This window comes from Takifugu rubripes, chromosome 15 (genome assembly GCF_901000725.2).
Source record: "Takifugu rubripes chromosome 15, fTakRub1.2, whole genome shotgun sequence".
Classification (NCBI taxonomy): domain Eukaryota; kingdom Metazoa; phylum Chordata; class Actinopteri; order Tetraodontiformes; family Tetraodontidae; genus Takifugu; species Takifugu rubripes.
Window position 1 is genome coordinate 10,045,571 of NC_042299.1, and position 24,059 is coordinate 10,069,629.

Consider the following 24,059-nt stretch of genomic DNA (forward strand, 5'->3'; position numbering starts at 1 on the left):
AGTGCAGGAAACGTCGCTGCTGTTGGACATTTTGATTTTTCAGGGTTTTTTTTTTCCTGATACATTGTTTTTGGTCTTTGAATAGTTGCTCTCTGACTTTCAACAGTAAACACAAATGAGCCCAAGACAAAAAATAGATCCCTCCCTGTCGGTCAGCTCCGTCCTGGAATTCGAAGGGCCGAAGTTCTTCTGTTATTTGTGTGTGTTTGCACCTGAACGTGTGTCTTTTCCTTTCTTCTTCCTCACGTTGCCATTGCAAAGAGGCTTTAAGTGTTACTCAATCCCTGGTGATCGTGCGTCTCACAGGAGCGTGCACGCACTTGTCGGCCCCGGATAATCTGGCATAAGTTGCGTGATTTTGTGTGTGTGTGTGTGTGTGCAGAGGGGTGCGGATGGGGGGGGATTTTTTCCTTAAATACAGAGGGGTTGATAATTATGGGTTAAATGAGTGATCTCAGTCGGTGTGAGTAAAAAAAGGAAGCTAAAGCCACTTCAAGACCGACTAATTACCCCGAGGAAGAGAGGAAACATAAATGGACGATGGGCGGCTGCAGCGTTGCAGAAAAATGGCGTCACAGACCTCAACAACTGACTGATCCGTATGTGCAGAACCTGCAGAGTCAATCCACTTGATTTCTTGTGCAGCAACGCTGATGTTTGTTGCAGTTTCTAACGCTAAAGCACGCAAACTGTCAGTTTTGGGGTTTTCCCTGCAAAATGTAATTTCCACTGCTGATCACGTCAACCTGAGCGGCATCATTTCCTCACCCAAGACTTACAGGAATGTACATAAAACATTTCTTTAAAAAAAAAACAGACTTATCAAGTGGCAGTTGTGGCCACCGAGCCAGACGCCCAGGAGGCTCTTCCCCCGTCTTTCTGAAGTTCTTCGTGAGGTTATTATGATTGCAGTCCACCTTATCTCTGAATAAGCCGTCACCACTTGGCTCTCATACCACCTACTGTCATCCCTGCCCCTCCCCCGCCTGCTCCATCCCCTCCGCCGCCGCAGAGGCACTGCATTTTGTTTTCATGTGTCTGAACATTAAAAGCGGTTTAGCAGTTTGATCTTAGCCAGCAGCTGGGCGGCATACACATGAGGGCGTGTGTGTGTGTGTGTGTGTGTGTGTGTGTGTGTGTGTGTGTGTGTGTGTGTGCGCGCGCGTGCGCTTGGCCAGTAGTGCAGTTGATTTGATATTGATGGATAGGAAAGGAGCTGTTCAAGTGTGTGTGTGCATGTGTGTGTTTTAATGAGTGTATAAGCCCTGACTCTAACTGATAAGGTATTCACTTTGTAACTCAGCAGGGGGCCCAGTGAGAGGCATGAGATTTGCTCCTCTGTAGGGTTGATGTTACACGCTTCACACACACAAACAGAAACTCATGCAAATGGTCACACACACACTCACAGCCTCATCCATCTCCATGAACAACTCGAACTTTTCTCAGAAATGTCTGAATTTGGGTCTTCGCTGACATTTTGAAGGTTTATCACTGGAAAACACAGAGATCACACACACACACACACACACATACACATACACACTGCAGCCGACGTCTGAGCCCCCTGTGATCTATCGTGTGTCAGCCATCATGCGACGAGCATTAGCAGTGACCAGATTCCACATAAGTTATTGCAGGCAAGCAGGAACATGAAAGCAGACAAGCCCACTGGATCATCAAAGGCTCAGATCGATCAAATGGGTCTCCTCCTCTTCCTCCTCCACGAGCTTTTCTTCGGGATATTTATTGATTTATCTCAGTTGCGTTCACAGCAGAAGATATTTGTCAGCGAGCGCACGTCCCTCGAAACTTTTGGAATAATTCTCTAGTTTTTTCCAGATTAAATGCTGATTTAAGGTAGCTGGGAAGAGAAGAGATTCACTCCTGTGGTCTTTGTGTGTCCCCCAACAGTCCAACAAAGTGTCGGTGGTGCAGCAGTCTCACGGGATGCACCCACTCTCCTCCCTTCTACCGTACGGCAACGAGCACTTCAGTCCGAGTCCTCCTCACCTGCCTGCAGACATGAGCCAAAAACCAGGTGAGAACATGCACACACAAGCACGGACACACACAGTTGGATGAACACGACACATTGCAATAGATCAACACACATCTGACATGAACTCACTCTTAATTATCCTTTAATTCCTGTTCACTCTCAACCTTATATACATGTGTTCATGTAATAGAACACCACTCCTTGTCTCCACACATGCAAATAGTTTGTGGGGTGTGTGTGTGTGTGTGTGTGTGTGTGTGTGTGTGTGTGTATACTCGGTGGTCCCTTCAGAGGAACAAACCGCCAAAGAGCAGCCAAAGAACTGCCAGCGCCTGACAGAGATCGTGCTGCCACTTCACACACACACACACACACACACGGAAACAATTATAGTGACAATCACACAAGCTATTGCTGCACAAGTTTCTCTGTATTGTGCCCTGCACACACATTCATTGCACACCGTAAATAATATTTTTAGACTTTTAGAGGTTGCTAAAGGTTGCTTTTGTCAGGCCCTGATTATGGGATGTTAGGATTGAAGTTTCCCCACACTCCAAATAAGGTTTGTCTCCCCTTACAGACACAAGCCCCCAACAGCTATGAGGCTAAAGGTGTAGCATTAGCAGCAAAAAAGCAGCCATGACAGTAGACAGATGGAGAAGCATTCAGTTCAGTTTTCAGTTTTTAATGTTTGAATGTGAATATACAACACAAGCCATCTGACTCTGAACATGTAGAGTCAGAACTCTCATGACTGAAGTTTGGAAACACCCAAGAGTTGAGGAGCAACCCTCCGTTTAGGGGGCAGAAACCTTGGGGCAGACCCAAACTCTTGGTGGGTGGTCGTCTGCCTCAACATGCACGTCGGGATACGATAAAAACAGTCCATAGATGTATCACAGTAGTTAACTGAGGAGGTCCCTGAACGCATCTTCATGCAAAAACAAAACTCTAATAATGGGTTCATGGTGGACCGCGACATCACTGAACTGGGATTAAAGAGTCAAATTGGGATGATTAAAGGATTTTGACACCAATGATGAGAAAACAGGAACGTTTCCTCTGAAGTACAGAGGAAAAGTGGAAGTGGAGGAAAAGTATGGTTGATGGGAAGGTCGATGGTTGACCCGGGGCACTTTTCTGCCGGGAAATCCCCATAAACCCACAAAAGCACTCTCCTTGTCTGGCGTACACCGTCTGTGTGTGCTGCACGTGTGCGTTTGCGTGTATGTGTGTGTACATGTGTGTGACTCAGTCAGTAATGACAGACTTAGCCACCTGCTTCTTACCGTACACACACACACACATCAAAACACACCTGGCAGCAGCACTTAAATTTGTAGCATCATCTCATCTGAGTGCTGACTTCACTTCCACAAGAGCACCATGACAGCAGGACAGCTCACAAACACACACACACACACACATACACACACACGCACCATGTCATTTATTGTCTCTTTGGGCTTGACCCATCAATGATGTCATTTTTCAGCTCTTTCTCTTTGATTTCAAATCTGTAAATTTCTGTAGCTGTTGCCACGGGAGATTAAAACTTTATATTCATTTAGAAAGTAAAATGCAGATTTTATGTATATGCGTGTGTAGACCGTCACTTTCAAGAGTTAAGTCACTTCTCGATACTGCTGGAGACTAACGACGCAAGACAGTGACGATCCTAAAGGATCCACTGATGCTTGTTACCACGGTAACTAGAAAACTTACATCTTTGCCCATGGAAATATGCCAGTCTCACTTTGTGTTTCTGTCAAATTTCCCCAAAAACTTTGTTTTAAAAGATTGGTTTGCCGCCATAATCATGGGATGTTCGATACAGTGTGACCCAGCTGTGCTGCTCAGTCAGTTTTGGTTAGAGTTGTCGTTAAACATAGTAGATTCAGAAGTAAATCAAGGGCTCCTCATAGACGAAAAAGCAGAAGCGAAATAAACCTGCAGTGCTCATTAGCATGATTGTGTCATCTCAAACAGCTCTTAAAATCATATAAGAGGCAGAAAAAAGGACTTGGTTTTTATCTTCAGAATTTCAAATTGTTTTGCTTATATTATTTATTGTAATTATATAGTTTATATCCTATAAAGATTATTTTCATGGGTGGTTTAGATGTGACGTTAAAACAGATGTTAAACCAGCCAATCGGATGCTCAACCAAGCCACCAATCTTCACTTGTGCAACTACATTCGTCAAATATTAGCTGAATCATACATCAACTTTAGTAGGACCAATGGAACATTTGATGTTGTAGGATCACAGTAGAATTAATGCTAAGGTGTTAGGCACATCATTAGTTGAGGGACTGGTTTTTGACTCACGTCAACTAAAACAAGGAGGTACATTTTCACACGTGTACATTCGACCTGTTACATTTTCAGGTCGGTGACTAATGTAACGAAATGTAACAAATAAGAAAAGTAGAACAAGTCATGTTGGACGTGGCTTTGACCGTCTGTATTTGTATGCTGTGAAAAAAGTCACTTGTCATATTACTGTGACTTCTGCTTGTTTTTAAAACAAAGGTAACAATTCCTGTCACTTTTTTTCACAACAGTCATTCCCGCCCTTACTGTAACAGAGAACAAAGATTCTTCTGGTCTTCGGCTCTTTAATGTACACCACACCGGCTGTTCGTCAACTCATTTAAAGGCTCGGATCTGCAGCACTTACACTCTCAGTGGTTAGAACCGCCGATGCACATTGTCAGAGTACTATTTTCGGCTCCGCTGCTCTCTGGTGAGACGCGCATGCTCGTGCAGAGCTCGCAGTCAGGTTGAGTCAGGCGGTTTCCCTCTAACGTGTTCCCGAGACACCGAAGGTAGGAGACCGTGAGATAGTTGACATAGCTGTCATTAGACGGCCGCCTTGCAAGGGGCATTCCAAAGAAAACTGTCCCATTGCTGCTGTGAATTGTTGTTTCCCCCCTTCAGGTTTCCCAAAAGCGCACACGTTTCTGAAAGCAGAAACGTGACTTACAGAAAGTTTTCGCGATTTCGCCACAAGATGAACAAGAAAAGAGAAGGACAGTGTAGTTATAGCAGCACTACATAACCCACAATGCACCAGAACAAGCTACGGAGGGTGAACAGCATCCCTGGGGCTGGGATCATAAGAAGGGGTACATTTTGGAAACAAAGAAAGAAAATGATGAGAGAGGGAAGAAAATTAGTTGAAAGAGAGGACAGGGAACTCTGGGAAGGAGGGAAAAGAGGTTAAAGGTAATGGTGAGGTGAGGAGGATAAAGGTAGGGTCATAACAGAGCGTGGACAATGGGAGGACGGGAAAGGAAGGGAGATGGGGGGGTGAGACACATGGGGGAGACAAGTCGACTCAGTCACATTCCTGCCTTCCAGATTTACAGCGGCTCAGGGTCCCAAAAACAGGCCCGGAGCTGTGGCCAAATTACAGTCATCTTCAGCATTCCTGCGCTGCAAACACAGGTTAGCAGCCGGGGCCGGGCTAAGTGCTAGGTGCTGCCTGTTGACAAATGACTTCCTTTGAAGGGCACAAAGACTGAGACGGGATATTTACCGGCGAGCGCAGAGAGCCGAACTGTCTGTGCTGCTTTTGTTAGGAAGCCTTTTTTTTTCTCGTTTGGCTATAACTAGATGGGAGCGTTTGAAATGGTTTGTTTGTCTGCATGTTTGGGTGTGTGTCTGCCCGTGTCTCCACTGTTACCTCCAGCCAGTAGCTTCTATAAAATAAACCAGTGAACCCAGCTGGCGACATGGGTTTCCAGTGAAGGGACACACACACACACACACACACACACACACACACACACACAATACAGCAGGTAGAATCTACACACACTCAGACATTCACAGTATCCCCACATGGGAACAGATGTGTTTGACCTTTGCTACGAGCACATTTGTGTTTAATACCAGGTTCCCAGGCTAATAGTAGTGCTAATAACCTGGGGTTGTGACCTCACCTAATGTGTGTGTGTGTGTGTGTGCGTGTGTGTGTGTGTGTGTGTCCCCTCTAGGTGTTCACAGGCACCAGTCCCAAGACCTCTCAGGGTACTACTCCCTCCCTCCAGGCGGTGTTGGACAGATCACTCCCTCCATGAGCTGGTGAGTTACCCGTGCACACACACACGTGCACGGGCAAACGTATACCTGCCGGGACCCAGCCAGTCACTGCGTGAACTCATTCTGACCTTTGTTACTTGCCATCACATGACGACACTCTGTTCCATCGAAGGAAGGAAATTATTGACTGCTGATTGAGGATCTTTCCTTGTGATTAAAATAGACTTTTTTAAAAATATAATTAGCGTTGTGTTAATTAAGTATCAGTTAATAATAATCAAATTAATATTAAAAACATCTGTAAGGGAATCCAAGGTAGTTTTCTCTGTCAACTAGACATCCTGTAAGGGAATGTTTTTCCCAGCTGAAAAAAGTAATATCCAATTAATCAAAATATATATTTAGTTGCAAACCTTTAAAATGTGATATATTAAATATTTAAAATATATATAAATAAATATATATATTAGTATTAAATTACTAGTTTTACTAGTTTGTCTTTGAAATTGGTAGCACACTGTTTTCATTTCTTTTAACTCGGACCTTTTTCAGCTTGTCCTAGTGGATTATTAATACATGGAGCTGTATTAATAACAAAAAAATCACAGTTGGCTGGTAACTTTTTTCCAGACAAATGAATTGAACCAGATCAGAAACAACACGTGTTCCCACTATAACACCGGGTCATTTCATACATCACCTGTAGCTAACTCCAGGCCCTGTTGGCATGGAAACCACATGCTTTGATCCTCTTTGTTTGGCCTCAGTATTGAACCAGCAGCCTCAGGTTAAAGGAAAAGGAATGTGGCCATCTGCAATATTAACAAAACTTTAGAGCAGAACAACAAATGTTATTAAGTCTTCACCTTTTTTACATTTTTGTAATGGCAGTTAAAATCATAGGATCGAAGAAATCTCTTAATTGAGTCTTTCTGGGCATTTTCTAGCAATATTAGCATTGTTTTTCAATTCCCAATTCATAGTTTTTTCTTTAATTTTCATTACAGCAGCAGGACAATGACAGTTGCACACACATCTGTTCCACACTCATTCTGGTTTTCTATCACTTACGAGCCAATCGCGAGCTCACAGTCTCACGGTGTGTGATTGTGAACTTATAATGTGCAAGCCCGCACTGATTTACGGATTAACGCAAATCCATTTATTACAACCTCCAGTATCGGGTTGCCATCCCCCGCAGGAACAGTAGAAAGCTTACATCAAATGTCACAAGGATTTGGAAGAGGCCTAAAACTTATCTTACATGGGTTTTTCATGCGTAATGCTCCCGAGGTAATTCTCAAGATGTTTTGTCTTTTTCAGACACTTCACTGTGGAATTCTACAAATATTATTGATCCTTAATCTCCTTTAGCCCAGATTATCTCCTTGTTTTGGGCCCTTGTAGTTCTTTGTCAACTGAGAATGAGGATAGTTAAATGCCAGTCAGCTTAATTTTTCACTCATTTGTCTCAGTTTGTCCCTTGCCGGCCACCTCCCAGGATCCCACTGGGCTCAGTGGTTAAGTTCCCCCCGATAAAGAATGGATCAGGAATTATTTCAGATTGCAAACATTAAGAGGGCTTTAAAATCCTCCTCCACTGAGAGTGTAAGAGTCTTCATCTGTCCCCTCGAGGAACGGTGGCCCGTAGAGGTCAAACGCTGCTCGGGAAGATCTAGTTCGTGCTTGTGATCTGACCTTGCTGAAAGAGGAGGAGACCATCAAAGACAGGAGGGAGAGATGTGATGTTCAATGACGAGAAAAGCAGCTTCGTGTTTCCATCAGACTGTGGTTCTGGAAAAGTGCTGCCGAAATTACCAGTCGTAATATTCAAACAGCTCATCTAAAAGTAAATCAGTCATCAGTTATAAACGCCTCAGAAGTTAAATTACTCTTTTAATAATTGAGTTAGAGACAATACACCTCCATCATACGTATGTATGTTAATTTGGTGTGCATGTTCAATAATACTTCCACCAGGGGGTGCTACTGTCAAGTTCCTAAACTTAAAACTGGCATTAAATAACCCACTCCCACAGATCTCATCTTGGCTCTTTTAAAAGTAAATACGATCCAAAACGGAACGCTATTCTTCGTTGTGTTGTATCATTGCTTTGACTGTTGTCCTAGCTGAACACTGCCCCCGATGGATTTCAGTGGTACTGCAGCACTTGGCATTCATACGTCAAATGAAATAAAAGCAACACAAATAGTCGTTAAGGAAAGTAACATGGGTTTTGTCAGATTAACACACAAACCTTTTTAAGGCCTTTGGCGAGTGTTGAAGGGGCTTGTGGTGCTAAGCAGCCTTTGTGTTTAGCTCTTTTTTTCCCCCCCCAGCCAGGCTTATTATCTACACTCATATAAATCAATTTTGATTCAAGGATTATGTTACGTAAGTAACCCTGTTAGCTTCCACCGCCGTTAATGATCATACATATATGCAATTCATACCAGCAGTGCTGCATCATGGGAAACAACAGAGAGATGTGTGACAGTTGACGGAGCGGTTTTGGATGTGGATTGGAGAGCCCGTCTGCGCATACTTTGTAACGTATGGATGAAATCAGCTGTTGGTTGGTTGGGGGTGGTGGGGGTGGGGTCTCTCAAGAGGTAGTCGTGAGGGTTTATACATATCAAAGGCTCCGTCTCGCATCCCGTCCCCACTGTCGACCCCCCGCGGTGCGCGAGCGAGTGTCTTTGCGCTGCCGGTAAGCCAACTATTGACACACAGCTGTCAACGCTGCCGATCCAGAGTCTCAGTGGGAAGGGGGGTGTTAGAAGAGCTTCTAGAGTTGCCTCTGTAGCGGCGAAGACAGAGGCACGAAGTTCTTCGTGGCTCTTTTAACTGTTTTTGTGCCTGTCTCTTTGGTAGGACAGCTTTTGGTAACATAAGAGATCTATAGTAGCAATATCTGACGTGTCCGAACACTTTAATCCTTCCACTTCAGCCCTTTAACGTGTATCGCAAAACCTTGAACATGTGCCGTTCTTGTTCTTGCCATATGGCAGTGGGCTAGTTATGTGTTGAACAGTATCAGAATTGGACGAATTTCAAGTTAAGGAGGGAATTATTAGTTAACATCTCCTTGACACTCAGTAAAAGTTCACCTGTGATGCTAAAAGGTGCCAACCGTTGCCGTCTCTCCCCCTCTGCTGTGCTGTGGCAGGCAGGGTCAGCCCGTCTACCCCACCCTGTCCCCCTGCGGATTCAGGCAGCCCTACACCTCCAACCTCTCCAGCACCCCCTCCTCCTTCTCAAGGTACTGTAGTGGTGCTGGTGGAACCAACCAATGCTCCGCGTCATCAGCGCCTGTTTACAGCACGTCTGAAAAGCCCGAAAAGAGACGCTGAGTCAGATTCTGTGGGACCCTGAAGGTCCTGCTGGGGCCAAACGTGCTGTAAACAGAGCGCGGCGCGGGTTGGCCAAAACCGAGCCGAGCAAAGCTAGCCGCCGCTACAAAGCGCTGCACCCAGAGCAACATCAGGATTCTTCGTCTATTGTGCGCTTTTTTTGTGTGTGTTTTGAGGAGTTGGTGTATCACTGTGACCCGTCGTGTCTGCACACGGTGCTGCCACGTGGTTCTGCTTTCTTGTGTATTTGTTTAAGCTTCACTTTGACGCGTCTGGTGATGAATAGCTCATCCGCAGACTCGTGGATTCTGTGTGCTTTGATGCTTTTCGCTGCTGAAATCGTCGCTTCTTACTTCACCAGACCCACAACAGCCACACAGCCTGTGTTTGTGTGCCTGCTTGTGTGTTTCACACAACTTATCGGAGAAACTTCAAATAAAATCCCCAAGTTGGGCTAAACTGACATAGATGATGAAGATTTTTTCAAGCGCAGCGGCAACAACCCTTACTTCCTCTGTACTGATCTGCTGATCCAGCAATGCTACTGCTCCCCCTAGTGGCGACGCGTGAGAAGACAGCTCAAATCCCTGACATTCTACTCCTGAACATTAATGCTTTTTTTGCGCATTTATGCTTTGATGCCCCCACCCCCAACTTTAATTGCTCCGGACCGACTAAGGCCTGTCCTTTGATGTAATTTTGTCTCCTCCTCCACCAGGTTTCCTCACCCTCTCATGCTGGGCCCGTCAGGCATGCATCCTACAGGCATCCCCCATCCTGCCATAGTGCCCCCTACAGGCAAACAGGACCATGACCAGTACGACAGAGGCATGTATTTGTAAGTATTGATCTTATTATACCGATCCACAGCCCGATCCCGTGTTTGCAAAGAGAAAACAGATTTTTCACCCCTGCGGTCTCACATTCCTCCAGGAAACAGGAGGTCAAACAGCAGAAAGAACCCAAGAAGCCGGTTATCAAGAAACCTCTGAACGCCTTTATGCTTTACATGAAGGAAATGAGGGCGAAGGTCATCGCAGAATGCACGTTAAAGGAGAGCGCCGCCATCAACCAGATTCTGGGGAGGAGGGTGAGGGACCTGCACACACACACATTAAAAAGCCAATACACACATGTTGAGCATGTGAGAGGGGGTGTTAAACATGCTGCTGTCCTCATAGAAACATTAAAACAAGAACAGGCCTCCAGAAAGACGAGCCACGATCGCATCAACGTTTGCTTTTTGGCAGGTTTTCCCTCATGTAAAGCAACGTTCCAGCGTCACATTCATGTTTTCTTGCAGTGGCACGCGCTGACCCGCGAGGAGCAGGCCAAGTACTACGAGCTGGCCCGGAAAGAGCGACAGCTCCACATGCAGCTCTACCCCACCTGGTCCGCCCGGGATAACTACGTAAGGATTCCTCCTCCTTTTCCGCCCTTGCTCCATAAAAAATCATACCATCGAAGCCATTGTGTTTATACAACCGTAACGTCACGTAGCATCATCAGATACGGCTCCGTGCTTGTTACTTGGCCCGTTTTGAAGGCGCGGAGCAGCATGAATGTAAAGAGGATCTGATGATGTGCCGTCTGAATGTGTCGGGACGTGCTGTGTCCGGGCTGCTGTGTGCCCACTCACTTGTCAGTTTGCTGTTGAACTCTTGCAGGAGGCGGGCCTTAGCGGGGTCGAGGGGCAAAAGAATAAAGCCGATTGGGTAGGGACACGTCTTATGTCGGGTCTATGCCTCTGTGGTGGGGGGAGAAAAAAAAAAAAAACGGGGTTCGATTTGCATGAAAAGGGGTTGCGGGTGCATGCACCTACAGACAGCCTTGGCTCAGAGACACCACGCAGGTGAACGCAGGTGTATCAAACACGCAGTAGCGCTCACATGCACGTGACTGGCTGTCAGGTCCAGATGGAAACGTTCCGCTACACTAACAGACAGCAGGGCTGCATGGCTGTTCCTCTGAATGCTCGTCCCCGTCAGCGGCGACGGCCTCGCCGCCAGGACAATCACAACGACGATTCCTCTCCTGCTCTGGACTAAATGTTTGGACTGTGACGTATGACGACAGCTGATAGAGATCCTTGCCTGTTTTGACCTCAGAACCTGCTGTAACGACCTTCGACTCTCCCTCAAGGACGGGTTTTGATTAGTTTCTGCAACGGCGGCCCGATGAGATCGCCGCCTCACGACTTCAAAACAGACTCGAGTGTAGAACACAGTCTGTGTCCGTGTGCCTGCGTCTCAACGGACCATATTTAAGCCATTTGAGCAGCAGAAGTGAGGGAGGGTTTCAGTTCTGGGACCTGGAAACACACGTTTTAACACACACACACACACACACACACACAGTTGCTGCTATGTAGCGTCGCACAAAGGTGCATTTGCAAGAGGAGCTGCTGTTGTCTTCACCGCATAGTCAAAGTTTGCAGCGAGCCTGGGAGGGCAGACACGGGGGTGGGCGGCAGAGCTGCGTGCCCACATCCTCCATCTCAACCCAGAATGAGGCCTCGCTTCACGTCACAGCGCCGGCGGCCCCGGTTCTGCCCCCGCGTCCACGCAGCGCAGCAGCGCCAGAGAGGAACCGGGCCTGCAAATATTCAAACGATGAAAGCGCGCGTCTCTTTAGCGTCTACGGATGGCGCCGCTTCAGATGTGCTTAGCTTAAAACAAAAGGAACGCGTTGACCAGGAGATCCTCTTTGATGATAAGGTTCAGACTTCTGAGGGTTGAGAACACAACAGGAGGGTATTTCCTGTCAGGTGGTCCGGACGGGACGGTGAAAACCAACCTGGGGCAGAAGAGAGGAATCGAGAAGCAAGTGATTGTGTTTTTCTTCCTCCCGCAGGGAAAGAGAAAGAAGAGGAAACGGGAGAAGCTGCAGGATTCCGGCGCAGGTAAACTCCCCTCAGCTCTGACGTGACAGCAGAGGTTTCGTCTGCGGCGGCAGGATGCGGCGCGAGCGTCAAGCCGCCCACCTCGTTTTCCATAACCCGAATTCACAAATAATGTAGACAAACGGTCGCTCTTCTGCCGCTGGAGCCGGAAACGTCAGTTTTCCGCCCGCTCTCCGCCCACGCAAGCGCACGAAGAGGTCCGAGGCGATCCGAACATACACGCGCGTCTGAGCCTTGTTGCTGCTGATGTTCCTCCGAGCTGCTACTAACCAGTCCGAGCTGCTGACTCTCCCTGAACGTGTTCGTCCACCCCCCCTCGTTCCTCCTCCACTGACTCTCTCCTCTGGTGTCTGACCCCCCCCCCCCCCCCCTCCTTCTCCCTGCTCGTGTTGTGCATGCCTGTGCTCAGACCCGGGCTCTCCTAAGAAATGCCGGGCTCGCTTCGGCCTCAACCAACAAACGGACTGGTGCGGCCCCTGCAGGTGGGTAACGAGCATCCACCCTCCTCATCTCTCCCCCCGTCCCTCCATCTCTCCATCCTCGCTTTAGCGCTCACCAAAGCGTTCTTTGAAAGCAGGTCACCTTTCGTTTCCTCTATTTTCTTGGCTTCTGCCTTTAAAGAAGGTCGTCTGTCACTAACCTTCTGTGCGCCATACCTAAAAATAGAGATTTATGGGAAATGTAGGCGTGTTCTTGGTCAAGAACGGCCCCCACTGCTGGCTCTTTAAATCAGGGCTAGCACAATGTCGAATGGGTTTTTAGAGTTTTTCCCAGTAATGGTCAAAAGTGGAATACCACTCAATAAAAAAGCAGCCGCACACACGCACGCACACACACACACACACAGCTGCACTGCTTGTGTGTCACTGAAGGGAAGATTCATCTGCTTTTACCGCAAAACTCGACCAAAGCGGCGCAAAAAATTGGCGGCTTTTGTTCTTGTTGCTGCTTGTAGCTCGTTTGCAACGCAAAAAGGCCAAAGGTCAGCGGATCCCACATGGAAAAAAGTGGTTGCTGGGTTTAAAAAGAGCCCGTTTGCGACACGGCTCGTCGGTTACCTTATCCAACGGCGCCCCGATGCTAGTGCTAATCATGCTAATGAATCTGAGGCCTCTGCAGGAGTCGGGAATCTGCGGGAAAAAGCGTCCCCGCCGCAGCGCCGTAGCAACCTCGCCGTCTTCCCCTCTGTCACGTCATGGAAATCGATGAGCGTGTTTCAGTTTGAGAGATCTGGGGGGGTGGGGGGGTGGGGGCTGGGGTGAATGTGGTTAGAGCAAATCCTCACACACACACATACAGGCGCTTTCTCCCTGCAGCTTGTTTGCATCCTGGCGCTCTTCTCATGCTCATGCGCTTTCACCTTTCTCATTCATGCGATGCGGTCGCAGGAGCCTTTTGGTGGCAAACTCTGACATTTAGAAATCACTTTCTATCGCTCTTTCTCTCTCCTCTCTCTAAATTTGGCCTCGCACCTCTTCTTGCGGTTGAACGTAGTGACTCATATCACATCCTGGTGACGATCACGGGGACCTGCTAGCTGCTTTGATGCCGCGCTCGGTGCTGCACTTCAGTCTTTTGGCTAGAAGAACCTGGCTTGGCGGCAGGTCGGAAGGTGCACGCGGAACGTTTCATTTGAGTGGTATTCCCCGCCGGAGCATTGGCGTGTCGTTAGCATCACGCTCCAGAAACAGAGGAGTTCATGGCTCCTGGATTAAATGATTCCGTTGAATTAGCTTCCTGTCTTTATGTCACTCAAACAGGCCCGTTTAAACGTCACTGACTAACACATTATCATGACTACTCCACCTCCTGCTGAAGGAGGCGGGGCCTAATCCATACTGCAGCCCGCCACTAGGGGGTAGTTTATCTGCTCTCTGTCATCTTCCATTAACATATCGGACTGATATAGCAAAAGCCTTCTAGAGGTGTTGCTAGTTAGCATAGCCAGACTAGCTGTTCCCACAATCACCTGCTGTAGTGGAAACAACTAATATTAACGTGAGGGTTTGTTTGTTTGATTGTTTGTTTGTTTGGAAGGTTAGAGCTCCATCTGTGTCCTGTTCTGTATGTTTTGAGTGTTTGTTGACGTGCTGCATCTTCGCCGAAGCCCGCTGACATCTCCCATCCACACTTTATTCACAGATAACTCTCTCTGACTGTCCCTAGGAGGAAAAAGAAGTGCATTCGTTACCTTCAGGGAGGAGGCTGCCCCAGCCCAGCTTCTTCAGATTTAAGTGCTATAGACTCTCCCCCCTCCCCCTCCCTCCCTCCACATCTCTACCAGCGCCACCTCCTCCCCGCCTCCCCGGGCAGCTCCCCGCCTCCCGCCTCCCCGCCGTCCAACCTGCTCCCTCCACACACGCGCTCGCGCCCCCAGCAGCCGCCCGCGGCCAAACCGCCCCACGCTCGCACGGAACTGTCCGGCAAACAGACGCACGAGGCCGCGGGGGCTTCGCTCAAAGTGCGAACGGACCCTCAGTGATCCACCCCCGACACCCCCACGTCCAACTGTACCACGTGATTTGATAGATTAAAGAGATTACAAAGCTGCTGGATCAAAGGATCAATGGAAGGGTCGGTCTTCTGGGGCTGTGGGGAGTTTCCAGAGGTTCTCCCTCCGCTCCTGTGCTATTAAATCCATTCTTTCCACCCACAGGACAATTGCTAACATCAAGTATTGATCAGTTCCAATAGCTCGACCCATGTGGAGAAAAAAAGTCCAAAAGCCACCGCAGGTTCTCCGAGGCGGAGGCCGAGGACAGCGACGCCTCCCTGGGCCTGCGGCTTTAAAAGCAATAACGTAGGATGGATTGGATCGGCTCTGACCGATACCCGATCGGCTCTGGACAAACGCCTGTCATCGTTAAATGAGCTCTGTTCAGTGATCAATACCGACCAACCCAGGAGGGAGTTCTGAGACTGGGCCGGCCGGCACCAGCACAATCTCAGGTTTAAAACAGACTTTTTCTTTTAGCTTCCGTTCAATCGATTCGATCAGCTTTTAACTCCCCACTCTGCCCATTAAACAGGAAAAATCAACATTTGAGGTGTGGAAAGCTGTTTCTCTTAGGCACTTCTCAGCTGTCAATCATCTTATTTGTATGACTCTTATTGTCTTCGGTCCGATCTTATGCTGGGGGGGTGGGGGTGGGGGGGCTTTTAACTGAATTTTGCAGCTCTGTAAACTAATGACACCAAATGGGTACTATTATATTTCATTGTGTTGTAAAGTTTGGGGATTTTTTTTTCCTGTTTTGTCATCTTAATTTTAAAAAGAACCAAAAAAAAAAGACACCCCCCACCCCCCCCCCCTCCTCCCCAGTCTGTGCCATTTCTCAAAGCAACACGCGCTGTGTTTCGTTCTCTTGTGGAGAAGGCGACTGCAACAGTGTTCAGACCCCGTGGGGCCACATCTGTGCATGTTACAACCTGGTGTCAGAAACGTCTATTTCCTCTCAGTTTACTGTTGTGCTCGGGCCGAGGCTGCGCTTGTCCGGTAGTCGCCGCCTGCCTCCAGCAGAGGGCGCGCTTGTGCTAGAAAATAGCTTCTTTTTTTTTTTTTTTAAATTAAAGCTAAAGACAAAAAAAATATATAAATAAGGGTCTTCCCGAGAGTAGTGGCAACACTTTGACGTTGCCTTTTGTATTTTTATGCCTCGAATGCTTCTGGTGTATTACTTGTTCTTGTTTGACGTAATAAAATGATGAAAACAACTGTTCAACACCTTTATTCCCTCCTTCATATTGGTAGAACTCCCAGTGTGTGCTGGCAAAAACAAACAAACAAACAAACATGGATTTACAGACAGCACAAAGGATATTCACCCTTTTCTTTCATTTTCCAAAGAGGCTATTTTATTCGATCAAAGAAACTACAAGAAAACAAACATGTCAGTAAAAAAGACAAATGCTGGAACCGTCGACGGATCGGTGAAATTTGGATTTTCTTCAGCACGTTTCCTGTTTTAAATTAATGTTACAGCCGATTGTAATGGTCATGCAGAAATGGGAGGGGGGGGGGGGGGTCCAAACCTACTAAATATCCACAATTATGAACAATGCCAGTGCGACCAGTTAGCGGGGACCAGTGGGATCGGTGTGGGAGCGTCAGCGGCCCCCCCTCACTTCTCTTCACACCACTGGTTCTCTTTGCGTACCTGAGAGAAGAAAATAAAATAAAACATTAGGTAGGATTCACCTGTGAGGTGCTCTCAGAGGTCAGAGGTCGCGGGCGTACCTGGGCTTCCTCCTCCTCCGTGAAGTCGTTTTTGATGTTGAAGGTCTTCCTGATCTCCTCGGGGGTCTTTCCTTTGATCATGTTGGCCACCGTCTTGCAGGTGACGTCTAACAGGCCTTTAATGTCCAGGTAATTGGCCGCCTGAAAGGACGAGCACAGGAAGTGGTCGTCGAAGCTGGTTTTCATATTAAAATTATAGTTACCGGATTTAACAAGGCTCCCTGTAAACAGGAAAGACCTTTCAAAAACAGGCGAGCTTTCAAAATAAAAGCATGAAGCTGTCCTTAAACTGCTGCCAGAACACTACAAATATTCACTTGTTCGCGACATTTGCAGGTTATTTTGGGCAGAAAAGGGCGACCACGAGCGATGTCCTCATGCTTTCACGATAATAAGACAAACATCAGGACTCATGTTTCACTTCCTGGAAGTCAACAGCTCTTCCAGCATCGGTTGCCTCATCAGGTGCTTGTTTACACGGAGAAATCGTGTGGTGTCAATAATATGTGCCTGTAAATAAACTGGGAACTGCTACGAATTCCAGAGAGCTCCAGAAAAGCCACAGCTCAGGCGACCAGGTCGTATTTACCAGAATAAGCTCAAACAAGGTGCCTTGGTCCACTTTGAGGAACTCCTGGTCCCAGACGGGAATGTCATCCGTCCTCTTCTCCTTGTTTTCGTCGTCCTCGGGGGGTGGGGGGTCATCTTTGTGGTGGGTGCACCACTGAATGACCTTCAGGACACAAGAGTAAACACAACTCAACCTGGGTGACACACGACCCTGCTCCGGCTCGGTACAGTTACGCAAAAACAGGTTCGCCCCGTTCCAAAATAAAAGCACAGATTGGGAGGAGGGTGTCCTCCCTTACCTTCTTCAGGATGGCTGCGTTCACATTAGGAAGTGGAACCGGATCATCATCTCCATCATCATCCATCCCCAAATCTGTCGGTCAGAAATGGCAAAGGTTAGAACTTTGCCAAAAGAAACGTATAAACATGGACAACTTGAGACCGACCTTCCAACATGGTCTTAATGGTGACGGACTGTTTGGCTATCTCGACATCCACCTCGAAGATCTCCCCATCGGAGCTCTGCAGCTTTATCGTGGGCATCTTTAAAACACACAAGCACCAGCAGAAACTGGACGTTAAAAGCTGACACGGAGGCTAACGCGGACGAGCTAGGTCACGCGTGTCCTGGCGTATAAAGACGCGTTCAATGATTTGCCACGGCAGCTACCACATTAAACAGATTGGGTGTTTTTTGTTTGTTTTTGTTGTTTTTTTTAAAAACAACCTTATTTTAAATCATCCAAACGCAGCGGCCCTTGTTCTTGTCAAGCCTGTTGCCGCACGCTTAACGTCAACCGGAGCTAGCCTACTAACGCTGAATAAACGCCCACAAAGCCAAGCAACGAGCCTCAAACAAGCTTTCTGTCAGTAAAATATACATAAATATTCAGTGCATGCACAAATTCCCCTTCTGATAAGCCGCTTACAGTCGTTCTCACGGATAAAATGAGTTGCTAAACGGGATGCTAACGGCGCAGTTAGCATGAGCGGAGCTAGCCCGGCAGCGTCCGCGCGGCCTCCGAGCGAACAGGCCGGATGTAAACAAAAGGTTATTAAACGCAACCGATCACCGACTGCGACCGAACCGGGGGAAACGGACCCGTCCCCCTCCGCAGTCGATAAAGCGCCCTACCGTTAACGATCTCACTCAAATCCAGAGGAAGATCTCTCAGGAATCTAGAGCAGAACCTGACCAACGGAGACGCCGACAGGCTGGAAGTCTCTGCGCTGGTGAGCCTGCCCCGCTGGCCGGACAGGAGGGAGCCGAGGGGCGGTAACACGGCCGCTCTTCTACCTGGTTACAGGGTCCAGCGGCTCCCCGCGCCTCCGCAACTTGCAATTATTATTATTATTATTTACGATTACAATCCGGCTATTATTTGCAAGCATGTTAAATTTTAGGCGCCATTTATTATTTTTATTTCCTTTCCTGTCGCTGTGCAGCTTTGCAACAATCATCACATATTTCCTCCATTCATGTGCATTATTGTATATGTTCTACTGAGATAGATAGATAGATAGATAGATAGATAGATAGATAGATAGATAGATAGATAGATAGATAGATAGAGGCCTCTAGGTGGCGCCTCTTCGCCATGTGTGAATCACACTCTAAAAATATAAATTTCAGCTTCATGGATGTTTCCTTTTTTCCAGGTTGAAATATTGCACGTCTGTATGATTCAGTCTATACATCTGACTAATTCCCCTTTCTACGCTGGACTTGGTGCCAGATGGGTGACATCAGCAGCTTGTCAAGAAAAACCCGTGGAGGCAGATAGAGGAGTCACCTACATCTTTATTATTATCAAATGGTTCAGCGGATGCCGACTGTGGTTGAGGGAGTGTCTGAGTTTAGACGGGGGGAAGGACGCTCCCTCGCCTGTCCTTCACACCAAAGTCATGACGTCACCGCTGCAGGAGAGGGGTTCTCCTTAAAACATCTGTAAAACCGGCGCGAACGGGGCTTTATTCGTCATTAAAAATAAGGAAAAAAACAAAAGACATCGTAGTGTGAAATAATCACCTTTTAACATATGTTACATATATTCTTTTAAGATTTACAAAAGTGCAAACAGATCGTGTTCAGATCAAAGCCATGGCATCGCCATTCTTTCATTTTTTATATACATTTTCCCCCCCCCCTCTTTTGGACCTCGGTGGCGTCAGTCCAGCGACGCAGGAACAGGATGGGGGACTTTAAACGCCACCGCCGTTACATACTGGGGAGATTTTGTCCTCAACACGTGACATTGAAATGGTTATGGCACACACCGCTTGGACCGTCCGTGGACACGCGCGCACGCCGCTTCTGTTAAATGCTTAAATAGGTCTTTGTGTGAATATGTGGCCGCCCGTCCTCCTCGCACATGCTGCCCTCCAGCTCAATGTTCTTGTGTCCTGACGCTGCGGGGGCTTACAGGAAGTAGTCCGGGGTGCGTCGGGTGACGTGCGGCTCCCCCCTGCGAGGTGCCGGATCGAACTGCAAGCTGGCGAAGAGAGAAGGTGGTTTTAGCCGGGTTGGTTCTGGCCACGGCCCGAACAAAAAGACAGTGAAATCGACCATCAATCACACTCACAATGAGTATTTGAGGGTGTCGTCCAGCTCCATGATGGCCGCCTGGTTGCCGCAGCGATAGCAGTAGTTGGGGGCGCTAAATATTGTCACCACATTCCTCTCGTGGCACCAGTTGTAGCCCTAAAGGAACAGGCGCGTCAGTGTCTCGGCGGTCCGATCGTAACTGCGTGTTAGCGTCTGCCGTACCTCCATGACCAGCTGGTGGGCTCGGGACACCAGTGTGAGGCGGTTGGCGTGGTTAAAGGTCTCGGAGATGTCCTGGCCGAACGTGTAGCCGGCCCCTCTGGGAGAGATGCCCCAACCGCCGCGGTCGTCCGGGTCCGACCACAGCAGGTCGCACATGGGACCCTGCAGAGAGAAGAGAAGGAGGAGGTGAGTCGCGGTTCTTATCACATGACTTCCCGTCTCGGCTTCATCTAGCGTCCCAGACCCACCTCGTGTGGCACTTCCTGCAAGCGGTCCAGCGCTCGGATGTGATCCAGTGTATCTATGGACGGCGACAGGCCTCCGTGAAGGCAGAAAATCTACAGGATGAGGAGAAAGCTCCGCTCAGTCTGGATATTTCCGATTCCTCCGCGCCAGCTTTGATCGTCAACTGCGCTCTCACCTGGGAGTCGACCAGCGCGGTGAGGGGGAGGTAATCGAACAGGTCTGTGAAGTACTTCCACACGTTGGCGTTGCCGTATTTCCTCAGGCACTCGTCGTAGAAGCCGTACACCTGTGTGATCTGCCTGCTCTCGTGGTTCCCCCTGAGGATTGTGATGCGCTGCCGGTAACGGACCTGGAAACAGGAAGAGCACAGCTGTTAGCTAGCGCGGCCTCGGCGAAGAAAGCGGGACGAGTGTGGAAGCTTTGCCAACCTTGAGAGCTACGAGTAAAGTGACCGTCTCCACCGAGTAGTAGCCTCTGTCCACGTAGTCGCCCATGAACAAGTAGTTGGTGTCTGGGGACTTCCCTCCGATCTTGAACAGCTCCATGAGGTCGTGGAACTGGCCGTGAACGTCGCCGCACACCGTCACGGGACAGCTGACTTCCTGGACATTCGACTCCTTAGTCAGGATCTCTTTAGCCTGAGGGGACAGAAGGCGAGATTTAATAATCAAAGCAATCCAAAAACGCGGCCGTCTATCTGACCCATAATGCACTGGGGCGGCTGGACATCCGCAGCCATTTGACTCAGCGGGTTGATTCGTCAGGTTTTAGCTAACGCGCTAAAAAGAAAGTGGTTTATGACTGAACCACATTTATACCAATTTGAAATGAAGCAGCAGCTTTAAAATGAAAGCTGAATCTCTGAGTTTAGACGGTGAGAATCTAAAATTCTTTGTTTTGCATCAGTTTCTCGACGGGTTCCAAGAAGTCTCGAGAGTAAAATCTTCCTTGACTTCATTTAGATGGAGCACGTCCTCCCTCCAGGAAAATACGCCAGACCGCTCTTTCAGAATTCAATTAGAGCCAGTATCATGTTGGTAATTCCATCTGAAACCCCCACAAGGCTTCCCAGTGCACCCAGTGAGTTTTCGGATGCTCCACTGGTATAAAAGCCTCAACGCGAGGTGCTGTTTATAGGAGCAGACCGGGCTGTTTCCACATGACATCAGCCTCCTCCCTTGACTATTAAAGGGTGAAAGAGCCGTTTATTTTGTTCCTGAACAAAAATCATGACGCACGCACCTCACCCAGAGTACAGACCACACCTGAAAGCTGGTGGGAGGACGCCTGGGTCCTGGTATGCTGCCACGGAGACGTCATCCTGCCTGTTTGGCCTCCACAAATCAGTTTTACTCGCGCTTTTCACGACGTGGTGAGTAAAGGTGGGCAAAGTTTTCATAGGTTTCGCCTGACTGGACAGAAATCCGCCTCAATGACCTCACTCCACATATAATAGTTAAAGGACAAGCGCTTTCCTCAAAACAGCACAGTAAAAACACTTTTACGCACATATAATGGCTTTATAGGCGCTGTAACTGGACTGTTGTGAAATCTACAGGCTGGAGAAGAATCTGAAAGTGCAGACGGCCGCGTGACGCCGACCTCATGGACTTCACCTGCTGCGGACGACAGGAACAGACCAGCAGTGAAGCTTCTGTGTTTGCACAGCAGAGAATAAACAGGCCATCTCGTTCCTGCACACCCCCACACATCCCAAAACAGACGCTCTGAGTCACTGCGAGCGCCATTATCCTGCACCAGACCCTGATCCCCCCCCCCACCGTGGATCTGTTGGTGATGCAACTCCAAAATCAATCACCTCCGCTATTTATAAACCCGATAGGAGGACGTGTGGGCGCGAGGAGCTGAATGGCTCCTCACATGCAGGAAGACAGAAGTTACCAGCTCGTTATTTGCCCCGAATGTCCCCTAACGGCAGCAGCGAGTGGAACCGTACGGACAGTCTTCACCTCACCAACAGGCAGAAGACTAGAACCCTTCCGCTACGGCCCTCGCCATCTACCGCCTGATCTAAAAATAAAGCCAGCGCGCTGGAAATGCCAGAGACGAGGAGGAAAACCGAAAGCCGAGCTTGACAAAATGCTTGAAAACCCCATTCCATCAATCCCCAACATTCCCAAAATAGGAACCGCCTGATTCTTTCCGTCTTTTCATAAGAAATAAAGCTGCCGACGTAAAAGAAAAGCAGATCTGTTGAAACCACATATAAAGGAAACGCTTAATGAAATGTTGCTTGTGATCACAGAGGCCAAGAGCAAGATTAGAGCCTGGATGTCTGAGTGATTCCCCCTTAAGAGACTTCAGGCTGTCCTATGAGTCAGGCCTTTCAGGATAAGCATCTCAGATTAAGATGATGACCATCATCCTCACTAATACAGATGATTCAACATGAAAAAGCTACATAAATAAAAGACACGAAACGAAAAAGCAACACCAACAATGCGCCGTTTGGTTGGAATATGCCCGCAAGTCGTGGAAAAACAGGATATTCTGTGCACTGGTGTTGCTGTGCAGTTGGAATCCAGCAGGTAGTCCCAACCCTGCAGATGCTGGGGGAGATTGGAGATGAACCTCCAGCTCAGCTGGAAAAAAGTCTGCAGCCAGGGGCCATTTATCAGCCGGAACAGATAAAATAACACGTCCAGCCACATGTGCGTGTGCGCAGCAGAGGCAGCCATCAAGGATAAAAGCCCAGTGATAAATGAAAGAGGCACAACAGCAACCCTGACGCAGCAATAACCCGAACCCTTCCATGTTGTCCTTTTGGGCCAATTACGTAATCCAATGACACGTTTAAGGGTGACAAAGGTGTCGGTCATGGGAGCCGCGCCAGACGGGAGAGCAAATCTGAGCACGCCGAGAAGACGCGCACGCTTCTCCAACCATGATGTGCGTGTGTGAGAGTGACAACTGGTGCAACTGGAGTTTTAAAACCACTTCCAACCAGCTAGAGAGATGCTATGCTACAGGTCCCAGTCAGAGGGTACGTGAAGGGGTCCTGGGGGCAACGCTGTGGCTGGGATCCGCACCATGGCTGAATGTGGGATTAAAGTCGACGTTTCCAGATATTTCGGATAGACTGCGATTACAAACCCGCCCAAACGACCCCGGAGGCCAGTGAGCACTCGCAATGACTGTCAAATACACGAACAACGCAATGAAATGTACACTAAAGGCGCCATTTTAGGAATGTCTGCAAGGCGTCGGGAAGCAGAGGCGACCCATGAGGGTGGGGAGCATTATTATGGAAACAGATCTTACCTTTTCACACAGTGTTTTCACTTGTCCTTCCGATAGCTGCTTGCACTCATTGAGTTGCTCGATCCACTGATCGATTTCCTTCGTGAACGCCTTTTCGTCCATTTCTGTGGGTTTATAGTTTGTGTGTGGGGGGTCGCTGCTTTCCCTCCGCTAAAGCGTTAGCTAGTTCTGGTTGTGAGGTAACTTCCCGAGGCTTTCTGGGCTTCTTCGCGGCGCGTAGAGTCAACTTAAAAAGCGCTAATTGCTGTCTTGCTCCCAAGGCGCCGGGTCGCTGTGATTTAACTGACTTGAAACTGAAGGGAGGGGAGACGTCAGATGGTTCTCCGCCCCGGACGCCTGTGGAGTTGTCCACAATGCAACACGGTACTTCCGCGTGGGACCTTCAAAATAAAGGCACTGCGGTTGGAGAATGTTTTCTTGAAGTAAACACAATGAGGATGAGTAATTTAGTGACATAATTTCAAAATGAGTTAAAAAACTAATTCATAATCCCAATCAACTTTGTCCCATAAAGCTTATCAAACCATTTAATAACCAATACTCAAACATAATGAGCAGTGTAAAATATTTTTTTATTTACAATGGGTATATAAGTATTTTCGAGTCTTTGAGTGTAAAAAAAAAAAAGTCAAAATGATCGTCGCG

General features: G+C 48.1%; 3 protein-coding genes and 2 long non-coding RNA genes across 13 annotated transcripts in view; 1 reads left to right on the top strand and 4 right to left on the bottom strand.

The window, feature by feature from the left end:
• The window catches only part of tcf7 (transcription factor 7), a 35,257-nt gene extending 18,913 nt beyond the window's left edge, over positions 1–16,344 (top strand). The window contains exons 4-13 of one of the 8 annotated variants that reach the window (XM_029847880.1): positions 1,915–2,041; positions 6,011–6,098; positions 9,227–9,319; positions 10,129–10,248; positions 10,344–10,500; positions 10,714–10,821; positions 11,078–11,125; positions 12,264–12,312; positions 12,722–12,794; positions 14,479–16,344. In XM_029847880.1, the coding sequence (XP_029703740.1) occupies positions 1,915–2,041; positions 6,011–6,098; positions 9,227–9,319; positions 10,129–10,248; positions 10,344–10,500; positions 10,714–10,821; positions 11,078–11,125; positions 12,264–12,312; positions 12,722–12,794; positions 14,479–14,794 (1,179 nt within the window). In that variant the 3' untranslated portion in view covers positions 14,795–16,344. Of the gene's footprint in view, positions 1–1,914; positions 2,042–6,010; positions 6,099–9,226; positions 9,320–10,128; positions 10,249–10,343; positions 10,501–10,713; positions 10,822–11,077; positions 11,126–12,263; positions 12,313–12,721; positions 12,795–14,454 lie in introns of all 8 variants that reach the window. The other 7 variants (XM_029847882.1, XM_011611342.2, XM_029847884.1 and 4 more) reach the window with 7 other exon arrangements.
• Positions 1,628–7,799, bottom strand: LOC115252568 (uncharacterized). The gene is made up of 3 exons (XR_003890911.1): positions 7,755–7,799; positions 6,757–6,868; positions 1,628–2,017 (listed from the first exon to the last, which is right to left on the bottom strand). It is a non-coding gene; the product is annotated as an uncharacterized lncRNA (long non-coding RNA).
• LOC115252569 (uncharacterized) lies at positions 9,304–12,129 on the bottom strand. The gene is made up of 3 exons (XR_003890912.1): positions 11,828–12,129; positions 11,050–11,721; positions 9,304–9,384 (listed from the first exon to the last, which is right to left on the bottom strand). It is a non-coding gene; the product is annotated as an uncharacterized lncRNA (long non-coding RNA).
• skp1 (S-phase kinase-associated protein 1) lies at positions 16,145–18,410 on the bottom strand. Of its 2 annotated transcripts, none has more exons than XM_003970976.3 (6): positions 18,255–18,410; positions 17,566–17,662; positions 17,419–17,492; positions 17,139–17,282; positions 16,550–16,690; positions 16,145–16,469 (listed from the first exon to the last, which is right to left on the bottom strand). In XM_003970976.3, the coding sequence occupies exons 2-6, from the start codon at positions 17,660–17,662 to the stop codon at positions 16,434–16,436; spliced, it is 492 nt and encodes a 163-aa protein (XP_003971025.1). In that variant the 5' UTR covers positions 18,255–18,410; the 3' UTR covers positions 16,145–16,433. The 2 variants fall into 2 exon arrangements, with proteins under 2 accessions (XP_003971025.1, XP_011609649.1); XM_011611347.2 differs by lacking the exon at positions 18,255–18,410 and adding an exon at positions 18,049–18,174.
• Positions 18,411–18,902: 492 nt separating this feature from the next.
• Positions 18,903–23,759, bottom strand: ppp2cab (protein phosphatase 2 catalytic subunit alpha b). The gene is made up of 7 exons (XM_003970977.3): positions 23,415–23,759; positions 20,561–20,770; positions 20,308–20,481; positions 20,135–20,224; positions 19,887–20,048; positions 19,702–19,820; positions 18,903–19,611 (listed from the first exon to the last, which is right to left on the bottom strand). The coding sequence occupies exons 1-7, from the start codon at positions 23,514–23,516 to the stop codon at positions 19,539–19,541; spliced, it is 930 nt and encodes a 309-aa protein (XP_003971026.1). The 5' UTR covers positions 23,517–23,759; the 3' UTR covers positions 18,903–19,538.
• Between the last annotated feature and the right edge of the window lie 300 nt (positions 23,760–24,059).

What these genes read in the sequence shown, in the direction of transcription:
- skp1 (XM_003970976.3), bottom strand. Translation starts at nt 17,662, where the DNA reads ATGCCCACGATAAAGCTGCAGAGCTCCGATGGGGAGATCTTCGAGGTG. An exon ending in CCTTGTTTGAGCTTATTCTG is followed by an intron (nt 16,691 to 17,138) that starts GTAAATACGACC and finishes TCGTCCTTTCAG; the next exon opens with GCGGCCAATTACCTGGACAT. An exon ending in CGGAGGAGGAGGAAGCCCAG is followed by an intron (nt 16,470 to 16,549) that starts GTACGCCCGCGA and finishes TTCTTCTCTCAG; the next exon opens with GTACGCAAAGAGAACCAGTG.
- ppp2cab (XM_003970977.3), bottom strand. Translation starts at nt 23,516, where the DNA reads ATGGACGAAAAGGCGTTCACGAAGGAAATCGATCAGTGGATCGAGCAA. An exon ending in CTTTACTCGTAGCTCTCAAG is followed by an intron (nt 20,482 to 20,560) that starts GTTGGCAAAGCT and finishes TCCTGTTTCCAG; the next exon opens with GTCCGTTACCGGCAGCGCAT. An exon ending in CCCACCAGCTGGTCATGGAG is followed by an intron (nt 19,821 to 19,886) that starts GTACGGCAGACG and finishes CTGTTCCTTTAG; the next exon opens with GGCTACAACTGGTGCCACGA.